At 43.1% G+C, this 23939-nt stretch overlaps 1 protein-coding gene across 2 annotated transcripts in view; it reads left to right on the top strand.

Annotated features, from left to right (window-relative positions):
* MDGA2 (MAM domain containing glycosylphosphatidylinositol anchor 2) overlaps positions 1-23939 on the top strand; it is a 270122-nt gene that overhangs the window by 234579 nt on the left and 11604 nt on the right. For both annotated transcript variants that reach the window (XR_004307273.1, XM_032444620.1), the window contains exons 11-14: positions 8848-9025; positions 14670-14690; positions 19118-19273; positions 20326-20484. Coding sequence is in view for 1 of the 2 variants with exons in the window: in XM_032444620.1 (XP_032300511.1) it covers positions 8848-9025; positions 14670-14690; positions 19118-19273; positions 20326-20484 (514 nt within the window). In the remaining variant the exon portion in view is untranslated. The remainder of the gene's footprint in view (positions 1-8847; positions 9026-14669; positions 14691-19117; positions 19274-20325; positions 20485-23939) is intronic.

Below are 23939 nucleotides of genomic sequence, written 5' to 3'. Positions count from 1 at the left end.
TGCAGCTCAAGACACATTAGAAAGATTACATTAAAGAAGCTTTCAATGAAATTAAACTCTTTATGTATAGATATATCTTTTATATGATCTTCCACGTAAATACATAACTATAGGAGCAGCTGTAGCTTTCCTTCAGAAACATTTAGTTAACCTTGAGAGCAGAGCCATCTTCCCTGACCACACTGAAGTTGAGCATGTGTGGGTCTTTGGAGATTCACCATGAACATAGGAATGAGGCTTGGCTGTCATGCAGAGGAATTGATAGCCATCACCATTCATTCACCCCTTCACAATTTTAAAAGTATTATCTGTCTTCTTTTGATGTGATCACTACAAAGCTTGAGTTTTAATAGCCAATTAGGGAACCAATTTGTGCATTGCTTGAATTCATTAAATGAGAACACTTCTTTTTACTCTACTTCATGGGGCAAAATGAATGTTAGTTTGCTTTTGCACTCTCCACCAGGTAAATCAGTACAAAAAAAAATCACAAGTATGTCTTCTGGAGGCAGAAAATGTTTGTGCCACACCATCTGCCTGTGGTTCTGTCCAGAATCTGTCTGTGCCAAATGTTACAGATGTGCAAAGACTGATATTGCCAAGTTGAATTTAGGCAGTTCTGGGCTTTCTCAAGGGAAAAATGCCTGGTTTGGAAAAGGTGCTTCTTGATGCGAGCTCCTCCTTGGCCACCATGGTCACCTCTGGGTCACATTAGACTTCCTTGCTGCCAACTTTGGGCCCTGAACTCCTGCTCCCAGACTGGATCTACTGCCATTAAATTAAGTGTTCCACTGCCAACATGTGAGAATCCACCTGATGTTGTTTGGGACTTGTTTTGTACTCTCCTGCTGAGCTGGCCTTCCTTAAATTGTATCTGAGTTGATTGCACAGGGAGGTGTGTTCGGTTATTCAGTGCCTGAGTTGACAGTCTGTGCAGGGAGACTAGAAATCAGGGTTCAAGGCCAATTCCTTGAAGGCACAGACAGTGCAAAGTGGAGGCATTTTGTTATCTCAGTGAAAATCAGTGACTTTTATTAAATGTTTGTGTCATTTGGCACCATTCACTTTTGTTACTCCCGGTACCCAAGAGGAATTATTAAATTTAAAAGTATTATTAAATTTTAAAAAGAATTTTCTGAAGCAAAATGATATATAATGAAATTAGTGGCATTATGCATTTTCGACGCTTCTTTTTTTTCCCCCATTCCATTTTAATTCATTTTTAATTATCAATTTTGTGTGCTCAAAATTAGTAGTTACTTTACTTTAATTACCTCAACAACCTTTCCATCGGGTTAATCAAAACAAGTTTTATTCCTCTGTCTGAAGCCACATTTCAAATGACAGTGATTCAGAATCTAGCAAGCCATCCAGACACGCTCACCCATCACTGCAGTAATTCTCCTGAAACACAGGCGATAATTAACATCCTTCCTTCCCTTGGCACTCGCCATTTGTTGCCAGCCCACTGCCCTCTGAAATGATGGTGTTTGATCATTTACTTAGCAGTGCCTTTTTATAATGCATTGCAAAGTACTGCCGGTGGGTTGGGTCAGTGTTCTGGTGTCTGCTTGTGGTTAGATGGGCAGCATTACCTTGTCTGATTGGTAACACTAGTTTTGCATTCAGCGTTCTGAGATATGAGCCCCAGTGCCTGTTCCTCTTTACCCAACTTGTATATTGCTGCTTAGCTGAAGAAAGAATCAACAGGCAGTAAGCTGGGAATACATGTGGGATTTTATAGGGCCTGGGACTGGATGCACGTTGCAGAGCTGTGCAGCCACCTGATCAGTGGAGCCAGAGGTGAAGAGGCAATCAGAGGAGAGAGATGGTCATTTGTCTGCCTGCAGAGTGAAAATGGGAACAGATGAACGGAAAGAACGTATTTACTAAAGCAACATAGTTAGAATGAAAGCCACTTAGGAGGAATGTATGTGTTAGCACACTCTAGGCCCCACCTGACGGGTAATCAGTTTGCAGGCGTTCACTCTATCAAGATCGTGGTGCTGTCATCACACAAGTCAACCTACTGCAAAGAGAAAGGCGTTTTGAAGCATGGTGTTTTGTTTCGCTATAGAAACCTTACAGTAGCTATACATCAAAATATATACAAAAATGTGATTCAAAGCCGTTCAAATGTATGTACTCAAATCTCTGGCAATTAATTTTAGGGGAGGAAGCAGGAGAGCTGAAAAGGTGAATGGGAAATAAGCTGTCATGTTTTCTTCACAGCCCTCATTTCCTTTAGGAAGTCCAAGCAAGGCATTTTTATATTTTATATTTTAATATTATATTTTACATTATCTTTTGGCTTAACCTTAATGTAATGAGGTGCAGTTTACCATCCTGCCTGTCTGTCTGCCCTGCAGGTACTTCCAGTGCGGTCTGAGCAGAGCCCTTCATGTTGGGTCACATCTGCAGGGAACGGAGGTGTAGCAGAGAAGGAGGTGCAATTATGGAAACCATTGAAAGGCATTACATTAATTAAAGAAAGCCAACAAAAAAAAACTTGAATGTGGGGCAGATTATATGAATTCTCTGACTTTGTAGCAAGCTCTGTGGGTACCTTGTGCTCTTGGCCAACCTCTAATATATGGGGTCTCTCCTGAGCCTCCTCCAGACTGACCCAGCCCAGCTCCCTCAGCTACTCATTATGTGTTCCCTCAACCTTTCTTCATAAGAGAGGTGCTCCAGCCCTCTGATCATCTTAGTGGCCTTGCTCAGGACTTGTGCCAAGAGCTCCATGTCTTGTGCTGGGGGCCCCCGGGCCTAGACAGGATACTCCAAATGGGGCCTCACAACATATCTGGTCTTTGGTAACAAATGCGTTCTGGTCTATGGTAACAAATGAGTTACTCTGCTCCAAGAGTGTGGATTACAGATGTTATAGGCTGCTGGGATGAGCGATCTGTCCCTGAAGACAACTGCTTTGTTCCTTCTTTTGCTGTTGGGAATCCTCTTTTCTTTCTCCAAAACATACATATATTTAAAGTGAATACAAGCTGTATTGCCATTCCATAAGCAAATCAGCACCCTGCTGCAGTACATCTGTGCTTTGGAGCTGATTTAAAACATCAAAGTTCCATTTTGTGAACTTCATTAAAAATCTAGAGACTCCTTCCTTTCCACGCATGTGGTGATTGTCTTAAGTACTTAAGAAATGCTTTGTTGAAACACTCACATCTGACAGCAGAGCTGTTATTTTTTGGCAAAAAAGAAAGAACTTTCTTGCTTAAAAACTTAAGCAATATCAGAATGTTCGCTCTGCTCAGAAATGCACGTTGGCAGCATGCACTTATCTCCTTGCATTATTACTCCTTGATCTATTTGTGCTGAGGCTCACGTAGGTTGCTTAAAATGCAGTCTTGGTTTTCCAATTCATTTACCCAGACAACAAAGCTTGTTCTCTGCGTTCACTACACGGCAAAGCTCCAGCGCAGGTTTAGTTTATCGTCCCAATTGCAGCTTCATTCATTGATTTGTTACTGTGTGGTTGTTTTCATAAAAGAAAAAAGAAGAAGAAGAAAAAAAAGAAGATAGTTCATAAATACCTTTTGGAAGGCACATGAAATGAATTAGGAATTAGTTCAGCAGTGACAGGAGCTCCCTGCACACTGTTCAAGGTCTGCTCAGGGCAGGTTGTAGCATTGAGTGAGCTCAGCTCAGGTGTCTGCACTGAAATACATTCTTTTTCTTTTGGGATACTTTCCTGATCATGGGAGTGTCGTTGTTATGGAATTGTGAAGTGTTTAATATAAACCTAGATTGTTGCTGCTTTGATAACTACTACTTGTTGCCCTGATGAAAAGTGGGTTATCTCCTGCAGGTGAAGCTGCTGTTTGCCATGCCAAGCCACGTCTGTGTTTAACAAACATGCTGACCCACAGCAGTGCTTTGCATGCACACCCACAGCAGTGCTTTGCATGCAGACCCACAGCAATGCTCTGCATGCAGACCCATGGCAGTGCTGTTGGCAGTTGCACTCCTGGCAGTGCCCAGCTCACCGTGCCTTTACTCAAAGGGCATGGAGGGACAGATCCTGTACATGAGAGAGACGCAGTGCATTTACTGGCGTCCCCAGGAGAGTCCTTAACCTGTGCAAAGTCATGTAACGCTGCCATTCCGAAAAAGTAGGGAAAACAATAGCCCAGGCAAACAGCTGATAATCTCTTAGTGGTATAGGAATGGAATGGAATGGAATGGAATGGAATGGAATGGAATGGAATGGAATGGGATGGAATGGAATGGGATGGGATGGGATGGAATGGAATGGAATGGAATGGAATGGAATGGAATGGAATGGAATGGAATGGAATGGAATGGGATGGGATGGGATGGGATGGAATGGAATGGAATGGAATGGAATGGAATGGAATGGAATGGAATGGAATGGAATGGAATGGGATGGGATGGAATGGAATGGAATGGAATGGAATGGGATGGGATGGAATGGAATGGGTGTGGGAGAGGAAAGGAGAGAGGAGAAGAGAGAGGGGAGAGGAGGGGAGGGAAGGGAAGGGAGGGAAGGGAAGGGAAAGGAAGGGGGTGGGAAATTACCTCTTGACTTCATTTTCTCCAGACTGGACAACCCAATGTCCGCATGCCTTCTAGCCTTGTTACCAGCTTTGTTGTGTTATACATGACATTTACTGCACTGCTCAGCTGAGCTTTGATCCTACCCATGGCTGGAGTAGAACCACTGGTCTGCAGGGAAGGAAGGGTGGGTGGCACTGGAGTGCTGTGGTCTGAGAGTCATCCATTTCTAGTCCTGCAGTGTCAGTGGAAAATACATCAGGTGCTGGGTGCAGCCCATGAGGCCCTTTTGTCACTGTGACTGGATGCATGAAGGAATCTCCATTTCTCACTCACTGTTGCACACAGCCCATCATTTGTAACTGTCCCACTCAGCCCTCTAACCAAAGGGCAAGTTTAACCTTGTGTGTCTTTCACCACAGTGACTGCACGGTTTCAGTCACCCTCCACTTGTTTCTGAAGGCGCTGAGGACTGCCAAGACATTGTCTGCACATAAGGAGCATTTTTGCATCTCATTAATAGCTCTCAGGAGAATGTTGTGACATTCATGTGTTTCAGCTCTAGATTTGGCTTTGGAATTAGTGACCTAGATTTTGGTGTTTGTATCTCAAGGCCCTCCATGCTGTCTCTGGTCACTCTTCAGAGGCAGCCAGTACTTTGGTAGTTGCTTCCATTAAAAATGGAGTTCAGTAACAGGGTAAATCTGAAGGTCATGGACTGGGCAATGAAGGCCGACATGTTGAATTTCCTGTATGTTTTGTATGTTTTTGAAGTGCATACAAAACTAACTGTGAAAACTGCTCAGGTTCTACACACCAGAGAGTGTTATCTGCCTGGAACGAGCTTTATGTGCTTGGAAAATGGGGCTCTGTTGAAGTCTGCATTGACAATGGCTACAAAATGGAGCATATAATTTTGTGTCCATGCCCTAGCAAGTTTCTATACCAATCCATGTACTGGTACAGATTTGATTTGCCATAAAGAGAGTGAATAGAGATAAATTTTATCACCTTTCTTATTAAAGAAGGGTGTACGTATTGCAAATACAGACTTTTCCCTTTGTCCCCACATATAAGGTTATCAAAAGCAAAGAAATGCTGAGAAAGACCTTCCAGGGATGAATAGCCTACATGGCAGGTTATGGAGCCAGTGGACTGAAGTGTCCTAATTCAGATTTTAAAAGATGTTTTCATTATCATTCATTTGTATGGGAAAAAAATGTTAAAACAGGAGGCAGTTTCCCATTTCCCAGGTTAACTTGTCTTTGAAACTACAAATATGACGCGTAATTAAAGAGAACTTAATTGTTGCTTCATGGAGCTTCCAGATCTCTTGTACCGTCGCTCCTTAAATTGTTCCCATTTGTTTCTCCTGCAAATATCAGCCTATAGTTTTGGATCACATACAGCTGTTTCTGGCATCCCGACCACTCATCCATCAGTTTTGTAGCCCATAAAAGTGTTCTGCATCTTTGGACGCCGAGTTCCTAATTAATGGCAACTCAGAGACTGGTAACTGCTTAAAAGAAGGAAAAGGAAGGTGATAATTTTCCGTGTCCCACATAAAACCAATTACACAAAGCTGTTAACAACAAGTAAATGAAACGAATGGCAAGAGTTATAAGGAGTGGGAATGGAAGGTCGTGTAAAGAAAGCTGCTTCTAGTTGATTCTTGTGAGGTAGCATTTAGCTCCATGGTGCTGAGCCCTGTGGTGCTGCCCTTGTTGTGTCCCTATGAGCAGGGAGCAGGCACAGGCTGAGCACAGAAACAAATGCAGTGCCTTGATGCTTCCAGCAACTGCGTGTGAAAATATGAAAGAAGAGATGTCATCAATAGCAATAGTACACAGTGCACCGTGCTAAATAAAATGATGATGAGCGTGGCAGAGCATGCATTGCAGCTGGCCTTGTTATTTTTGCCTGAATTACAGGTATTTGTCACTGCGAGTCATTTCAGGGCTGTAAGTAGCCTTCAAAATGAAGCTGACACAGTTGCCACCTCCCTGATAAGGCTTGTGTTGAAGATGAGAGAGCTCTGATCACGTTGCTGGGTAAACTTACTAGAGAGGAGCAACCACTGCAGTTATGCAGCAGCAATGAGGCAGACATTGCACAGACGTGCTCCCTCTGCACTGTGCAGATAGGAGGAGGATTTGCCCATGGCCCAAGTATTTCCTGTGCTGTTTTATAGATGTAACTGCTAAAGAATACTCTTTTTTTCTTAAGGAAAATCAATTGTCATCGTGGTTATAAATTGTAAAGAAATCACTTTAAAGACTGACTCATTTTTTTTCTAGGAGTATGCAGTAGATTAATATACATGACATTCTCTTGTCATTAATTAAAGAGATTCTTGTCTGACTTTTTGAGTCAATGAAGAAATTTATGGCTGAAATCAATAGGCCAAGTACAATGGACTACAAATGTGTTTATTTTTTATAAGCATAACTGTGCGTATGGGCAATCAATATTTAATCATCCCATTGGATTAATTTCTCAGGAAATCTATAGGTTTGGGTCTCGTTGCTCACATCGTGTTGGCTGATGTTGCAACAGGAGACGGGGAATAAATGCGCTTTCACTGACAGCTCAGAGGAGATGGTTTCAGCCTGCTGTGATAAAATGCTGTCACACTCTACTTTTTTCCCTTCCTCTGATGTCAGGGAAAGGCATTTTGCTTTGCTGTTAGCATTAGGGAACAAAGATCTCCAAATATTCTAAGGTAACAGAGAGAAGTGAGGAGTCCCACTGTGCTCCGGATTGGCTGAACGTGGGCATGCTCTGCTGAATTAATTACAGGTTGTTAACAAATGCTCTTCCCACCAAACCCTGGTTCTCCCCCAATTTAAAGCTCCAGACATACACATTGGCACATGGGCTGAAGCTTTATTTTCTTCTGCATTCTCCCTTTGAAGCACGAATCCTGATTTTGGAGATGCTCAAGGCCAGGCTGGCTGGGACCCTGGGCTGCCTGAGCAGGTGGGGGGCACCCAGACTGTGGCTAGGAAGGGCTTCAGGGAATGGTTTGAAACTGAGACAGGGGAGGTTTAGGTTGGATCTTAGGAGGGAGTTTTTCCCCCAGAGGGTGGTGACGCACTGGAACAGGTTGCCCAAGGAGGCTGTGGATGCCCCATCCCTGCAGGCATTCAAGGCCAGGCTGGATGTGGCTCTGGGCAGCCTGGGCTGCTGGTTGGTGACCCTGCACACAGCAGGGGGTTGGAGCTGGGTGAGCACTGTGGGCCTTTGCAACCCAGGCCATTCTAGGATTCTGTGAATTAGTGCAAGATTTTAGTAATTTCAGTGGACTTCTTTTTTTTTTTTTTTTTGCACCAGCAAATTAAAATTCCAGAATAAAACATTCTCTGTTTTCAATAACCATGAAGCTCTGCATGGAATAACTAAGAATTCCAGTGCACTCACAACTTTGGGATGCTTAGAGGAACATCTCATTTAGCAGTACTGCACCTGTACTGTTATCTTGGGATGCATAGTAAATATTTAATGACTTTTCCCTTGTTTCTTGGAGATAGTGTCTGTAATAAGCCCAAGTACCTACAAGTAATTTTGCAATGTAAAGTCACTGTGCTGCCCCAAATGTACATAATTTGTGCTTGTCTATAACCTATTGTAGGGACAATATGGCACTCTCTACCTGTGATGCCTTCTTCTTAATTGGATTTATTTTTTTTTTAAATTTTCTTATTAAAGTGCATAAATAACAGAAAGTATAGATTTTGATGTTGAAAACACTGCAGTCTATAAAGCAAAAAAATCTATGCTTTGTTGTGTGGGGTTGTTTTTTTTTTGCTTAATAAAACACCCTCTTGTTTGTTCCTATTGACTTTCATTGTTCTCTGAAATCCATCCATCTTGGGAACTACAAGGACTGCTGTTAATTGTGTACTAAGGCCATTAAGAGCCAGCCTGTTTCTTTCTCACTCATCAACAAAAGTGCTTGGAAACCAAACTGCATCTCAGTTTTTCAGTTTGCTCTCATTAGCTCCAAATGGCACCCCAAATAACAGCTGTGAAACCTCATTACCTGCAAGAGGGGGAGGGGTTGGGCACCTGTAGGAAGGAATATAATGGAGGGAAGAAGGTGGGTGTGGGCTGTTAGGTAGGATAGTATGGGCCCTGAGATGGAGTGGTCAGCTTCCAGGTAGTGGTGATGAAATGAACTGAAATGAAAATTACTTCTTTCTTTAAGTGAACTCATGGCCCAGCACAGGTCTGTGTCTGCTCCCATTCCCTCCTGAGAAGAAGACAGCACCTTCCCCAAAAGCTCTGACATTTGCATTCTTCTTTTTCTTTTAGGCTGGGCAGCAGCGTTGGTGGGAACAGGAAATTACAGTGAATGGTAATATACAAAAGGGAGAATTAATTACCTACAATTTAACTGAGCTGATCAAGCCGGAGGCATACGAAGTCCGTCTGACACCAATCACTAGATTTGGAGAAGGGGACTCCACTATTCGGGTCATCAAGTATAGTGGTAAGACCTTTGAGTATAAGGAAATGCATTGTGACGTCTTCTGTGCAATTAGGTCTGCTATATGGGTTATGGTTATGTTGCATGATGTGAACTAACTACTAGTCCAGCAATGAGCTGCCCAAACCAGAGCAGTTTCTGTGATGTAAGAGCAAAAATACGACAAATTAACGTTACCTTCATGAATTAATCTTCATAAACTAATGTTGAGTACTTGTGTTGTTAAGTTTTCTTCAAAACTTGCTGCCCTACCAAGTAATATTATGGAGGTGTTAAGTCACTATTTTGATGTCATTGTTTTGTTTTTGTCTAAATCAGCACGTTTTGGGATGTTTCTGTTTAATTATGAGTGTTCAAAACAACCCTGACTATTCGTAATCCTATGCAAGTGAGAAAGGATGATTCTATATATTCCTCCAGAAGTTTGCCATGACAAGGATTTCTTCATTTGGCCAGGAAAGAGAGTATTTCTACATCCTTCCATTCAGTCTCACAGCATTACCAAGAATTAACTCCTAGACTCAAGTCACAGCCAGCTGGATCTGGATGTCAGTAGTGCTGCATTGATAACTAAGAGAGTCCAAAGCTGGAAATCCCATACAGCAGAAGAGCTGAAAGAAACCTGCAAACCAAGAGTTGCTTTCCAAAATCTTAGGGATAAATTACTTTAAGCAACCTCAAGTACAGAGTCTAAGTAATGTAGTTGCACATTTCTCTCCATGCCAGATCTGCTGTCAATGGTGATGAATGAAGCTTAAATTTTGCCTGTTAGAATAAAGTGTTTGCCACTGTGTTTCCCAGAGCCCATCTTGGCAAACACTCAATTAAAAGAAATTGTTTACTGAATCTAAGAATGCACAAATGAGGATAAATTAGTCATTCTGCTGCAATACCTGTTAGACCTTTGGTCCTCATTAGGTGTCTACCAAGGAAGTGTCTGTGTTTCCCCAATACAAGAAAGACAAGGAGCTGCTGGGGGTGGATCAGAGGAGGCCACAAAGATGCTCAGAGGGCTGCAGCACCTCCCCTACAAAGACAGGCTGAGGAAGCTGGGCTTGTTCAGCATGGAGAAGAGAAGGCTGCGGGGTGACCTCAGTGCAGCCTGCCAGGACGCAAAAGGGAGCCTACAGGAGGGGAGTCAACTCTTTACAAGGGCAGATAACAGCAGGACAAGGGGAAGTGGATTGAAGTTGAAGGAGGGCAGGTTTAGCTTGGATGTCGGGGGAAGTTCTTTACAGTGAGAGTGGTGCTGTGCTGGAACAGCTGCCCAGAGAGGCTGTGGATGCCCCGTCCATCCCTGGAGGTGTTCAAGGCCAGGTTGGATGGGGCCCTGGGCAGCCTGGGCTGGTATCAGTGTGGAGGTTGGTGGCCCTGCCTGTGGTGGGGGGTTGGAGCTTCATGATCCTTGAGGTCCCTTCCAACCCAAGCCATTCTGTGAAGTGCTGCACTTCAGTGGTGGTTGTACTCTGGCAGGTCTCAGGAAGCTGACTCAGGTCTTGGCTGTGGCTCACAACCACAGAGAGTTTGAGCCATTAGTGAAACATCATGTAATTTGCATCTGTAGCCCCAAGCTGGCAAGGAGAACATTCCCATGCAGCGTAAAAAGACATATTTGGACTACAGAAAATTTCTTCTGCTAACATCTGCCATTAGCACAGATGTGAATGACACCCTATTTCAAACGTGCCTGCTGGGTGCCAAGTATAATCCAGCTGCCCAGGAGAGATGGAGCCATCCTGTTGTACCCTGCAGTGGTGCTCAGTGCCATCACTCTGGTGTCAACAAAATGCAGTTTAAGAAATGGTGAGCCAGGTGCTAATCAATAGGGCGAACCTGGAGTGACTTCTCTTTGAAGAGGGGTTTCAGAATCACTGAGGCTTTGTGTGCTTCAAATACACATTTTATCTCATCATTTGTCTAAGCACTGTAGTGTCAGCTAGCTATTACCAGGCTAATTTTAAGTGTGCCATAACTCCAGCTATAGAATAATGATACTGCATGCATTACTATGGTGCAAATCCAATGGTTATAGTCTGAAATGCAAGTATCTTAGAAACGCAGCTAATGGGCCAGCAGCATGCACAGCAGCAGGCCAGAATTGAAGTAATGATAAACATTACCCAGAAAATAGAGGACATCATGCAAATGTTTCTTAAAGGGAGAAGATAATTTCTGACAGATTTCTCTCCGTTACAAAAATAACCCAACCACAGTTGGATCTTCCTATTTTCAACATAGTTCTGTCATGTCTGTGTGTGCAATTTTGATCAATACCCTGAGGGTACACTGGGCTTCAGCCACATCACTCTATATTTCTCACCCCACTGCTTCAGAAATACTTTTTTGGGGACATGCAACAGTTGAATACCTTGCTTTATGCTGAGGTTGGAGGCACTGCTGGCAATTACCTCATCCATCCATCCCAAGCTGGAGCCATACACGGAAGACAAAACCTCCCTGCTATCCAAGCCCACAAATCAAAACGTCACACATGGTAGAAGTGTTTCATAGGGAAATTCCTTGCCTGCTATGAGTTATTTTCTCCTTTACGCAGAGGAGGAGTGAGAGAAAAGAACAGCCATCACAGTAGGAGTGACATTGATAATTACAGCCAAACATCACTTGACAAATTCTTTGGTAGATGTGTATGTTACTCTGCTAGTAAATACTAACAGGGCAGTTAAAGTATCACTAATGAGTGTTTTGAAGGCTGGTGCAAAGCAGATAAGTCTTTTAGTAACAGGTTCAGTGTAATCCCCATCACTTTACATAAATCTGCGTCAGCCTCTGTGATGCAAACAAGCAATAAGGTCCTCCAGCTATTCCAATTAACACTATTTCAGTGTGCACTTATTATTAAACATTTCTAACTAGCAGTAAACAAACAAGTGAATCACATTTCTGTGAATGAAGCCCAAATCCTAGCATTGATACTATTGTATGTAGAATCAGCCCTCCATGATGTGGCAGGTAGATGATGGCTGCCAAACACTTTGTAGCCCTGCCTGTGTATTCTTATACAGGTTAGGAAGTTCCCGGATTCTATATGGAAGAAGTATATGTAATTGTTCCGTTTATTATTGCTTTTATTATTGTATTTCTGGGCCCCAAGCTAAAAAGAATTTTTCAAAGGCATCAAATAGAGCATAAATTATAGGATTTATAAGTATACAGAGATGTGAGTATGGGGCTGTTTTCTATGTAGTATGCAGAGTTACCATTATGGGAAGAAAAAAGCCTTGTCTGCATAAAGAATCAATATCTACAATGAGGACTGCTTTTCTCTATGCAAACCAAGTGCTTTTAGAGGTATGGGCTCCTGGTCCTCATTAAAGCTTTTAGATTCTGGTTGTAATTACCGTAAGTAGATAGCAGTTTCCAGTAGTAAAAAACAGCAGCTGAATACCCAGCATACTTAGTTCTAGCTTTATGTTTCTCACAGTTGGTTTGCAGCTTTGTTTGTAAAGGGAGGGCACAAGGTCCCAGTGTCTGTACACGTTCCTGAACTAGTGTCTGTATCAGGAAGAATCATCACTGTATAAATGCAGTTACATGCAATACAAGGGCAGGCATTAAGAACAAACCATTCTGCCCACATTTTTCTGCCATCACCTGCACATAATAGAGATCACTGAAAAGTGAAGTCATCCAGCAAGCTGAAATTCCAGTGGGCTTTATTCCCTGCACGCTGGAGAAAAAGGCAGAGAGATTAAGGGATGATCCGCCTCAGCTCTACCCAAGCTCACATCCTTCCTGATGCTTGGTTCTCCTCCTGAGATTCCCCAGCATTAAGCCAGGCCAGCAGAGCAGAGCAGCGAGAGCCCTCGGAGGCACAAAGCCTTTCCAGATGTTCCCAGCTCAGCCTTAGGAGCTGCTCCATCAGTCATCCATTGGTTTATCTTTATGGCTAATTGAACGAGCTGCCCTCGCATTGTGAACACAGCAGCCTCACCTTTCAGCAGTGAGACCTGGAGCCGTCACACTTCATTGCAGGGCAGCTTGGCGCACCAATTAGCAGAGTGTGCTTTCTGGGTTGCTTTATTTTCAGTTTTCTTTTATTTTTCTTGTTTATTTTGTTAGATAAGTTCAGTCTGACTTCCTGAGTTTGCTATTCTGCTTTTGTCCATTGGTTTGAGCTGCAGCTAGCTTGGCAAGAAGCTGTTTTCACTCAGCTGTGTGTGTAATCTAAGTAGCATGACTCAAGGTTATGCACTGATGATAGTTTCCATAAAAGCCTGTGCATTTAGTTACAAAGCAGGCATCGCTAAATGTAGTTTCCAGCAATTTCAGCTAATTCCAAGTTCAGTCACTCAGGAAGCTCACAGAATGAATGTTTCTTGGAGAATGAAAGGTAATTTGTTGTTAAAAGCTATGAGGTTGTCTAATATAACGAGATGACTAAGTTTCTTAAAATTACATGGGGACAAGTCACTGCTCATTTGTTTCAGCGAAGAAAGATCAGATGGCAGAGCCACTAAATTAGACCTGCTTTAAAAACTTCAGGTCGAGGTTAGAGCTAAGTAGAAACTGTGATTGGGGTCAGAAACCAAGAGTTCGTGTCTCTGAACACAGCTGGGGAATGGCAGTGAGACACGGAGCAACACTCAGATGGGAGTCGGGGGTTACCAGATGGACACATCATCTGGAGATAAAGTGATTTCAGTGTTCTAATGGTAATATACAATTCTAACGGTGGGCTTAGCATCCTTCTGTTTGTCACATGCATAAGGGTTAGAGCAGAAGGGCTCCGTTTCCTAAGACTCCCATCCTCAAATGTACCCTTTTACAAATAGGCAGCACAGAAATGAAGACTTTCATTTCTCCCTCAGACCCAGTTTCCAATGTTTAGCATTGTTCAGATCAGTCTGGATGTAAAGTTGGGTAACCCATCCCATGGTTAAAATATCTGTAAGCATGACTAAGGTTTGATTCTCATCTCGTTGCATCCTCTGGCTGATAGCTGAACCTCAGTATCAAACAATTAGGAATTTAGATTTTTTTACTTGGTTGTGTCTCTTGGCCTAATGGGATCAAACCTCTCCAACTTGTTGTGCTTTTGTTTCCTGCTGCTTAAAAAAAAAAAAACAAAAAAACAACTGGGATTTCTGGGAAGAATGCAAGTGCTATCAATTCACAAATTGAAGAATAGTACTGCTTGTTTAGTAGAAGAATAACGTGTTAAATTAAATATCCATAAACATTGATAAGACTAGCAATTGAGTAAGGCATGATGCAGAACCTCTGCTTCGGGTGAGCACATCCTTCCTGTGTCTTTTGTTGGATTCCTGCACGAAGGCATCACCCTGAAGTTTTGCTGTGCAGCTGTCTTCTTCCATACAGTATCTGTGCCAGTAATCCAGCTTTGATGCTTAATTACAGCATCTCATCCCCAGGCTGCATGTGATAATGATGGAGCACATGTAACGAGTGGAAGAGGTTTTTCTCATGGAAGCCATTGCCTTTGGCTTGTCAGGAAGCTGCAAAACTTGCTCAGAAAGGATAGCATCAGTTTTGATGACTGTCTGAGCGTGGGACCTGTAATCAGGGTCCTCAGGAAGGGGAAGAATGATCAGTGGGCAAATTAGGATCATGCTGGTTAATTAATTTTTTCCCTTTGTGCTAATTTTATTTTTGCTCTTTCTTTCAGCTCCAGTAAATCCACACCTACGTAAGTATTTCTTTATCTTTGTTATCTTTTATCCACATGAAGAGCTGTCCTTGCACCTGTTGTGCTTCAAAAGTGACAGGCAGTTATTCTACTTTCAGTTGTTGTGTCCCTTAGTTTTGTGTGCAAGCTGAGCTGGTGCCTGACAGCATCATCCCTTTTGTTCTGCAAACTGCTAGTTTAGTCATAGAGTCATCAAATCACCAAGATTGGGAAACACCTCCAACGTCATCCAGTCCAACTATCCATCTATCACAAATATTTTCTCACTAAACCACATCCCTCAGTGCCGCATCTAAATGGTTCTTGGACCCCTCCAGGAATGGTGAGCCCACCATTCCCGGGGCAGCCTGTTCCAGCACCTGAGCACTCTTTTGGAGAAGAAATGTTTCCTAATATTCAACCTGAACCTCTTCTGGCGCAACTTGCGGCCATTCTTTCTAGACTTATTGCTAGTTACACAAGAAAAGAGGCCAACTCCCACCTTGCCACAGCCTCATGGGAGAAGCAAAAGACCTGAACGTTTAAGGATAACAGGCTCCCCCGGGAGGTGTTTGTGTCACCATCCCTGGATGTGTTTAAAAATCAAATTCAAATCACCTCTGGGCACCAAACCTTTGCCAATACAGCAGACAGGAGACTGGGCTGGAGCTAAGAAAAACAGCTTCATTTTAACACTAACATCTGACTTCATCCCCCATTTGTCTACTCCATGATTTCCCTTTCTGTAGCAAGGGGGCATATTTTGTGTGTGGGACATACTGTGATGTTATTCTTGCGTCTAATGACATATACAGAAATGATGCTGTAAATGGAGTGGGGTTCTTACATTATTGCTGCTGTGGCGCAGCCATAGGCAGGCAGAGAAGCAGCAGGCTGTGCAAGCAGCCTCTGTCTGTCTCTCAGATGATGGCCAAACTTTTCTGTAAATTTTAAACTTATTTGCTGAAGGTCTTGTGAGATGCATTAATAATTAATCAGGGCTCAGTTTAAAGCTCGTGGGAGCTGAAGGATCCAATCTCATTGACTTAAGTGAGCAGTAGATGAGGCCCTTGCTAATTAATGTATTAAACATATACTCTCTGATGTTAAGAAAAAAAATAGCATTGCAATCCCATGTGCTTCCCGCTATAATCTTCTATGATTTTAAGATCTGAAATTGTCTCATTTTCACAACATCTCAATTGCGCAGCTCAAAGCAGCAGCTCTGCCAGGCACGTGGCTCAGTGCAGGTGGCCCCCAAATGGCCCTTCAGGTCACAACCCTGCTGGCTCCAGGGACAGAGACTTCTTGCAACCTGCCCACCATTTCCTTCCGAGTCTGCCTAGCTGTGCACCTCTGCTAATGGGAGAGTTTGCCCTCCGGGAGCTATAGGGCACCCAGTGGCATTTCTTTCAGATGACCAAAGAGATGGTTAAATCTTGATGGCTTGCTTTTTTCCCCAGTGATTTCTTGAGTAAAACCCTTTGACAGCAGAGAAATCTGCTGGGAAAGAGAAGTTGTGGCTCCCAGAGCAAATTCAATCTCATTTTTAAACATGCTTTCTATTCTCATTTTGTGCCACTGAAAACACTGGGTGAATGGTGATGTTGTATGTTACATAACACCAACCAGCTTCTGATTCTTTCTAAACCCAGTGGGCTGAATTCTGACTTTATTTACACCACTGTGAATGAAGAGTAAGTGCACTACTCAACTGGGAAAACTGAAAGCCTGGAACAGGTTATCTGGAAACTGAAGCTACGTCTTCCAGCTCATATTCTGGAATAATCACATGGCAGAGGACATTCATTCTTGTGATATTTCTGCAGTACATAAGGAAGTAGCATTGAATGACTGAAAAACTGAGATTTTGCCTTAGGACTACTTTCATGTGTGTGTGTGACACATAAATACGCTGATTAATATAGACAGTTTGCAGTAGACCGAACTACTATACACTGTAGACCAGTACCTAAAGGGAGCCTACAAACAGGAGGGGAGCCAGGTCTTTGAAAGGGTAGATAATAGCAGGACAAGGGGAAATGGTTTGAAGGAGGGAATATTTAGATTGGATGTCAGCAGGACGTTCTTTACTCTGAGAGAGGTGAGGTGCTGGAACAGCTGCCCAGAGAGGCTGTGGATGCCCCGTCCATCCCTGGAGGTGTTCAAGGCCAGGTTGGATGGGGCCCTGGGCAGCCTGGGCTGGTATCAATGTGGAGGTTGGTGGCCCTGCCTGTGGATGGGGGCTGGAACTTTATGGTCCTTGAGGTCCTTTCCAACCCAGGCCATTCTGTGATTCTGTAATTCCCCTCTTTTACTTTGAAGCCATTTCCCCTTATCCTGACACAAGAGACACTGCTAAATAGTCTGTCTCCTTCTTTCTTACAGCCCTACTTGCTGCACAGGGGAAGTACAGAGCTAATCCCAGGGAACTACTTTCCATCTGTATTCATCTGTTATTTTTCACAAGGTGTTTAATGCCAAGAATATTTAGCACTAACCTTTTCCAGTGCATTCCAAATGGCAGGGTTCCACGTGAAACTGGTATTTTCATATTAGATAAATGGTAAAGTTTTACTTGCCTTTCTTCATCTGGCCCAAATGCATTAATTTCTTTGTCTTGAAGAAAAGGCTGATGTGGGTTTTGTTCTGCTGATGTGGTGGAATTTCTTAATGAAGCTCTGAGGGCACAATGTGACACGGAAATGCAGCTTTTAAGGACCTGGAGGGGAAATGGTAGGAGCCGCTGAGTAGCTGGAAATGCTTTGTCTTAAATCACTTTCCTGCAGGACTGGATCCAATAGGCAGAATTTCATATCTTTTGCCACTGTTTGGCCCTTTCATTTTGTCGCATTGTATAAAAGCAGCACCTTGCATGCTATAGGAATGATGTGCATAAGTAGAAGCCTACCTTAGTGTCAGCCAAGCAACGTGTGTCAGAGTGCTTCGTTGGTGTCCTTGCTCATTCAAGAGCTTTGCTGGGGTCTCTGTGTTGTCCTCCTTCTCTTAGGGACATTATGAAGCTGTTATTCTGCACCCATTCTCCCTGGAAGGATTTTGAATGGAGTCCATGGCCCAAGTGTTCCTCATGGCCTCCTCCTTTCATGTGCTCATCCCACAGGCAGAACTGCTGTCAAGCCACTATTTGTATTTCTCCTCTGTGGTGCTTATGGAGGTGCTCCTGTGCCGAATAGTTTTATGCGTTCCCTTTTCCTCGTTTCAAATTCAGCATTCAAAAAGCACGACTTCCAGAATCAAACTGAAGTCCTGAAATGAGCTTCTCATTGCCTTGATGGCTTTCAGCCATGTTCCTGAGTCAGTTCTCCTGGAGGATTTAATAAAGCCAGTAGATTGATCAAGAGATCAAGTCTGAGGTGCTAATGAGCACAGAGGTTTTTGTGGGCTGGGTTTTTGTGGTAACCTGGTGTTTGGAGCAGTGCTTTGTGCTGACTGCTATGCAGCGGGAAGTTTGCATTGCTCAGTGTGAGCAGAGGCAGAATGAGGAAGGCTTGGAAAGCACTGCTAATGCACCTGGTGGATTGGGAGGAATTGTCAAGCCTGCTTTTTCAGTTTGCAGCATTATATGATTTTAAATAAGCTTCAGAGCAGCATCCTTGCTTAGCAGTACATATCCAAGCTAAGCTCTAGGTCCCTCTGTCTTTACTGATTTGCAGTGAAGCTCCAGTGGCTGAAGTGGATTTATAGTTTACTGAAGCCCCAAACCTACAAACATTTATACACCACCTCAATTTAACACAGATGAATAATCCCAAGGTGCCTGGTGTTAGAGTTCCTCCTAACAATGAATATAAATTGCACCCCTATAACGAATGCTGCAGCTTACACACAGTATGCAGACAGCTGCGTTCTCCCAGGAGAAGAGAGATTTGCTTGTTTTCTCAGATAAATCAATTGACTTTGCTGGAATAGTAAACTCAGCAGGAACTGTTCATGTGTATAAAATTAAGCTTTTGCACATTTTACTACACGGGGCCTCATTCTGTTCTGAGATGAAAACTGAACCTTGAAGTTCTGCTTTGTTTGGTTCCTGAATGCCTGATTACAGGACTTCCCCATCCCGTCATAACCCGGAGTTGGGATCGTTGAGATGGTATCTGACAGACCCTCTTCACAAAAGAAAGGATCCCAATAATCCTGATTGAGGATCATCATGTCTACTCTAAATAACATTTCCTCTTAGTCTAGCTGTCGTTTTCCCATCCCTGCTGACAGCTAGGAGTAATTTAAGAGATATCACATTGCCGACCATTTTTACCCCTTTAGGGTAGTATGGTTAGGTTGCAGTTGGACTTGATGATCGTGAAGGTCTTATCCAACCTGAGCAATTCTGTGATTCTATGACTCTAATACATCCATTCTCATGGAGGGGTAAGGAAGCATCAAGTGTTTTCAGGCTCTAAATCACCTCTCGTTTTCTGTGTTGGCAGGAGAGTTCCACTGTGGGTTTGAGGATGGTAACATTTGCCTTTTCACTCAAGACGATACGGACAACTTTGACTGGACAAAGCAAAGCACTGCCACTAGAGACACAAAATACACCCCCAACACGGGGCCAAACGCAGACCGGACCGGCTCCAAGGAAGGTAAACTCCAGGGTGCACCCATTCCTCCTGCACTGGGAGCTCTGAAGCTGCTCTGGGGTCAGGAATCTCCATCCAGCTTTGTCCGTCCTAACCACACCAAGATGAGCAAACCTCAGGGACTTCAGAAAGAAGCTGCCAGAGCTGAGGCACGAGGCCAGTCCCTATTGGAGCCCACTAATAGCACTGTTAACCACCCCGTATTATTTCTATTGTGCCATTTCCAACCAATCACTTTCACATTACAGCTTGGTGGGGAAATATTCTAGCACATCTTGAACTATTCTTCTGTTTCATGTCATTAAAATTCTAACTTGGACTCTCAGACTATCACAGCGAGGGGTTTTTGCCCTGTTTTTACTTTGGGCCTTGCTAAAACATGTAATTTTCAATCTGCTACTCCTGTTAACAGAAGTGTGCCGTCTTGACTGCGGTATTTATTTTCATTTGAAAAGTCAGACATATTGTGCTGAATTTATCAAGTACTGCAGTAACTTGAGCTATTTTATTGTGTGCCCCATGCCCTCTATTACCAAGAGGGAGAAAACCATACTGCATCATATTTGCTTGGTTGGATTAAGTAAATACTCTGTTGTTGGCGCACTCCAGAATAAATGAATATTTTCTTCTTGTGAGCCGTTGTGCTGGGATTGACGTGGGCAGCTTAAAATGTTCATTGGAAGGTTTCCATCAAGATTTTTTTCTACCTTATTTAAAAATATTCTCCCCTCATTGTTTATAGGAACAAATTGCAACCTTGAGTCTGAAGTCCGAACCCCTTCATAAAGATTCTTTCTTTTCTTGAGCATATACAATGTTATATCGATATGAAGTTGTTTATGAGCACTGACCTGCAAGCTCTGATTTTACTCCTGGTAGAAAACATCTTTGAATCAGCTGTGGAAAACATGGGCTTCATGTACAACAAATGTGACCCAGAAACCGTGCCGTTATCAAACAGATGTGAAAAATTAACCAAGATAGCCCAGTATCTTCCTGTGTGTGTATTGTGTTGGGTTTTAAAGACCATAACAATTTTCACTTGTCCTTTCCAGGTTTCTACATGTACATTGAGACGTCGCGCCCCAGGCTGGAAGGGGAGAAGGCCCGACTCGTCAGTCCTGTTTTCAGCGTTGCTCCAAAAAACCCCTATGGAGCTACAAATACAGCCTACTGTTTTAGCTTCTACTATCACATGTATGGACAGCACATAGGTAGGAGAAAGCCAATGACATTGTCTTTTCACTTTGGGAGAAAAAGCAGGAGGAATGTCCAGTTGTACAGAAGGGAAATGCAGGAGCACTTTCAAAACCAGCTACAGCCGAGGCTGGCAAGAGAGGCTCCTATAAACGTTACTTTGGCTATAAAACTCTTCCCCACAATCAATATGCTAGCAGGAATCCTCTTAATGGTTGACAAGAGCACGTTGTATACACGTGGGGTTTTGAGCAGGGACTCCTGATAGTGTGAAGACTTGCAGAGGGTTTGCTTGGTTTTGAGTGTTTTGCCTGGTCATTGTGTGTGGAATCTCTCCTTGCAAGTTTAGGGGTGAAGCAATTAACAGCACACGGGTCCTAAAGGAAAGCCTTGAACAATGCATTCAAGAGCTGTGCGAGCAGAGCTTTCCAAGGTGAATCTTCAGGTCTATTTTGAGTCGTAGCTCTTTCAAGATACACGTTTAATTACTTTGCACAGTGTTTTTTAAAAAAAAAAAAAGGTGTGGGAAAATGTAGAAGTATAAGCCCGAGCCAATTTCTCTAAATCCTGTAAATCCCTCTGGGTTCTTGGTGCTTACCAGTGCGTTGGGAGGCTTTCCAGTGCCACGCTGCCCTGATTCCATGTATTTTTATAGATATTTTCAAGGGCAAGCACATCCTTGTAGTGCATTCTGGTGGTCGCTTTGGGAAGCTTTCAGCTGCCTGCAGGCAGAGCTCGGGTTATAAATAGAGCAGACAGCTCTCTCCGTTCTGTTAGCTGTCTGCACTGCTGAGCACTCGAACGCAGCCCCCGGTGCAAGTTCTGCTCGCTGCAGGAGGAACTGGAGCTATGCCATGCTGAGTGAGACAAAGCACAGAGTGCTCCATGAGCCTGCTTCTGCTATAGGACAGTGAAGAGCAGAGTTATGACTGTGAAGGGTCAAAGGGTTCTTCTGGAACTTCTTAAAGGTGGGATAAATGTAAGAAAAAGAGCTACTGAGGTTGACATCTGCCCACAAAATAGTGACCCCGAATTTTTGCAGTTCTGGTCTTTCTCCTGGGCTGCCCTTCTGTCCTTCTCTGTTTAGGCTGGAATTGCCCTTTTCTGTTTCATTTCTTGAGCTGACACATAGAGTGCTGCCTGACAGAGGAGCTGACCCACAGATGAAGATGGTGACAGTGACAGTTAGTGATCGGGTGTATGACTGTACAGGTCTTTTTTATGGTGATGTAGACAGCTGGATGTCAAAGAATTAAATCCCTCAATGTCACTTATCTGACGTTAAAAAATGTAGATGGCATCGTTTTAGCTACTGTTTAAAGTGGTCCAGTTTTGAAAACAGAGTGGCTGTGGATGCCCCGTCCATCCCTGGAGCTGTTCAAGGCCAGGTTGGATGGGGCCCTGGGCAGCCTGGGCTGGTATCAATGTGGAGGTTGGTGGCCCTGCCTGTGGTGGGGGATTGGAGCTTCATGATCCTTGAAGTCCCTTCCAACCCAAGACATTCTGTGATTCCATGAACAATATTATACAAAATTGTTCTGTCTTCAAAGACAGAAAGATGATAAATAGTGTCAGCCATATGTTTGAATGCAGGCACCTTCATCTTCACTAAATTCAACATTGTCATATTCTGACAAAATGTTACAAAGCACATGAGAGTGCAAAAGGAATCCAAGAAATGAATTATGAAATCAGCAAAGGTGTATCATTTGATCCCCCAGATGTGAGCTGTATTGCCTGTATTGCTCACGTGAGGATGGTGAAAAAGGGAAGAGAAAAACCTCAGGAATAGTTATGTTCTAAGACTTGTGTGATTTATGCACTGTTATGTTAGGAATAGTTGCATTGATGAGGTCACTACTTGAGTTTTGGAAGGTTTTCACCCTTAGAAATTGCTTTATTTTTAGGAAAGGAGTTATTATATTTAGGTTATTGTTATATCTAGGAGATATTATATTTAGTGTTTATTACATCTAGCTGAGGGTTATTAGGGTAGGATGGTTAGGTTGCGGTTGGACTTGATGATCTTGAAGGTCTTTTCCAACCTGAGCAATTATATGATTCTCTGATTCTGTGACAGCACAATGTTATGCCCAGGTAAATCAGTCCTAATCAGCATTTTGGATGAGGTATAGATGATGTATACTCAATAACCTTCATTTAGAAGGTATATTTTCCATTACTCATCATTTAGTTTCTCTTTTCATATTTATGCTGTTGAAAGTTGTGTAGCTAAAGTTATCTTTTTTATTGTGTTTGGCCTATGGGTGATTCTGGTCATATATTGAACAGCTACTTTAAAGCTGAAATTTCATGCAAGCATCTTAGTCTTCTGAGCTCACGTTCAGTCTTGTGCTCACCTTCTGACCATGGAAGTAATTTCTGGCAAGGCAGAATGCTAATGGGAACATGTAGAAATGCAAGGAATTCATCAGATTGGTAAGGATTTTCATTTCACTATGAAGGTGTTCAAACATGGACACAGATTGACCAGCGGTGTCTCTGACCTTGGAGACAGCCAAAATCCAATTGGCCACTGTTCTGTTCTAGGCAACATAATGCTCTGGAACAAGCTCCACAGGTGCCTCCTACCTCAAAATGCTTCTCTGTGAACTATTTCATTGATATTATAGTTATTTTCAGAAGAGTGCCATTTTATTAAGGATTACTGCCATGTGGATACATCTAAATCTTATTACTACACCAAATTAACTGTTTTACCATGAACTCTTGACCCTTCATTGATGTTCTGGAATTTGCAACCAATATATACATAGAAGGTTCCTCTTACCCCCATGCAGGGATAAGCACTGACCATCAGAGCTTCAGTATGCACTGTCAGGGTAGGAGCTGCCAACTGAGACCTCACACGTGATCTCTGTGCTGAGCTCTCTCTTTTCAATGATGTTCAGCTGCCAGTTCTTCACTGGTTCTCCCTGAAAACCGGAGTGCCTTGCAGGGGAATGGAGCCTGATCCTCCCTTGTGCCTATGGACCACTGTTCAGAGAAGACAGAAGGTCATTAACCCTTGATTTTATTTGCCCATGTTGTCATAGCGTTGTTCAGCAGACGTCAGTGCTGCATGTCTGCATTTCTGTTGGGCTTTACTTTCCCTAATTATCCCTAGGATTTCCAATGAGTATTAGGGATATTACTTCCCTATCTCACAGGGAAAGGTTTTGTTTCCAAAACAGTCTCTTTGCTCATCAAAACGTGACTGCATTTCCAGCAGAGATGTGAAAGATCCCTAATAAAAAAACAGCAATGGAGGATCATCCTGGAGTGATGCTCTGTCACCAGTGGAGGAACGGAGGCATAGGGGATAAGAGGCTTCATCCTCCGTTCTTACATGAATGACCCCAGTGACATCAATTTGAAAACATGGCTGTTGCACTGTGCTGAATAAAAAAAGCAGCCTCCCAGTTTATCTGCTGCTCAGGTCTTGGTGTCTCTGGAGAAGAGCCTGAAAATG

Source organism: Coturnix japonica, chromosome 5 (genome assembly GCF_001577835.2).
Source record: "Coturnix japonica isolate 7356 chromosome 5, Coturnix japonica 2.1, whole genome shotgun sequence".
In the NCBI taxonomy this organism is placed as follows: Eukaryota; Metazoa; Chordata; class Aves; order Galliformes; family Phasianidae; genus Coturnix; species Coturnix japonica.
Note: the sequence above shows the minus strand (reverse complement) of the source record. Positions and strands in the feature narration are given on the sequence as shown.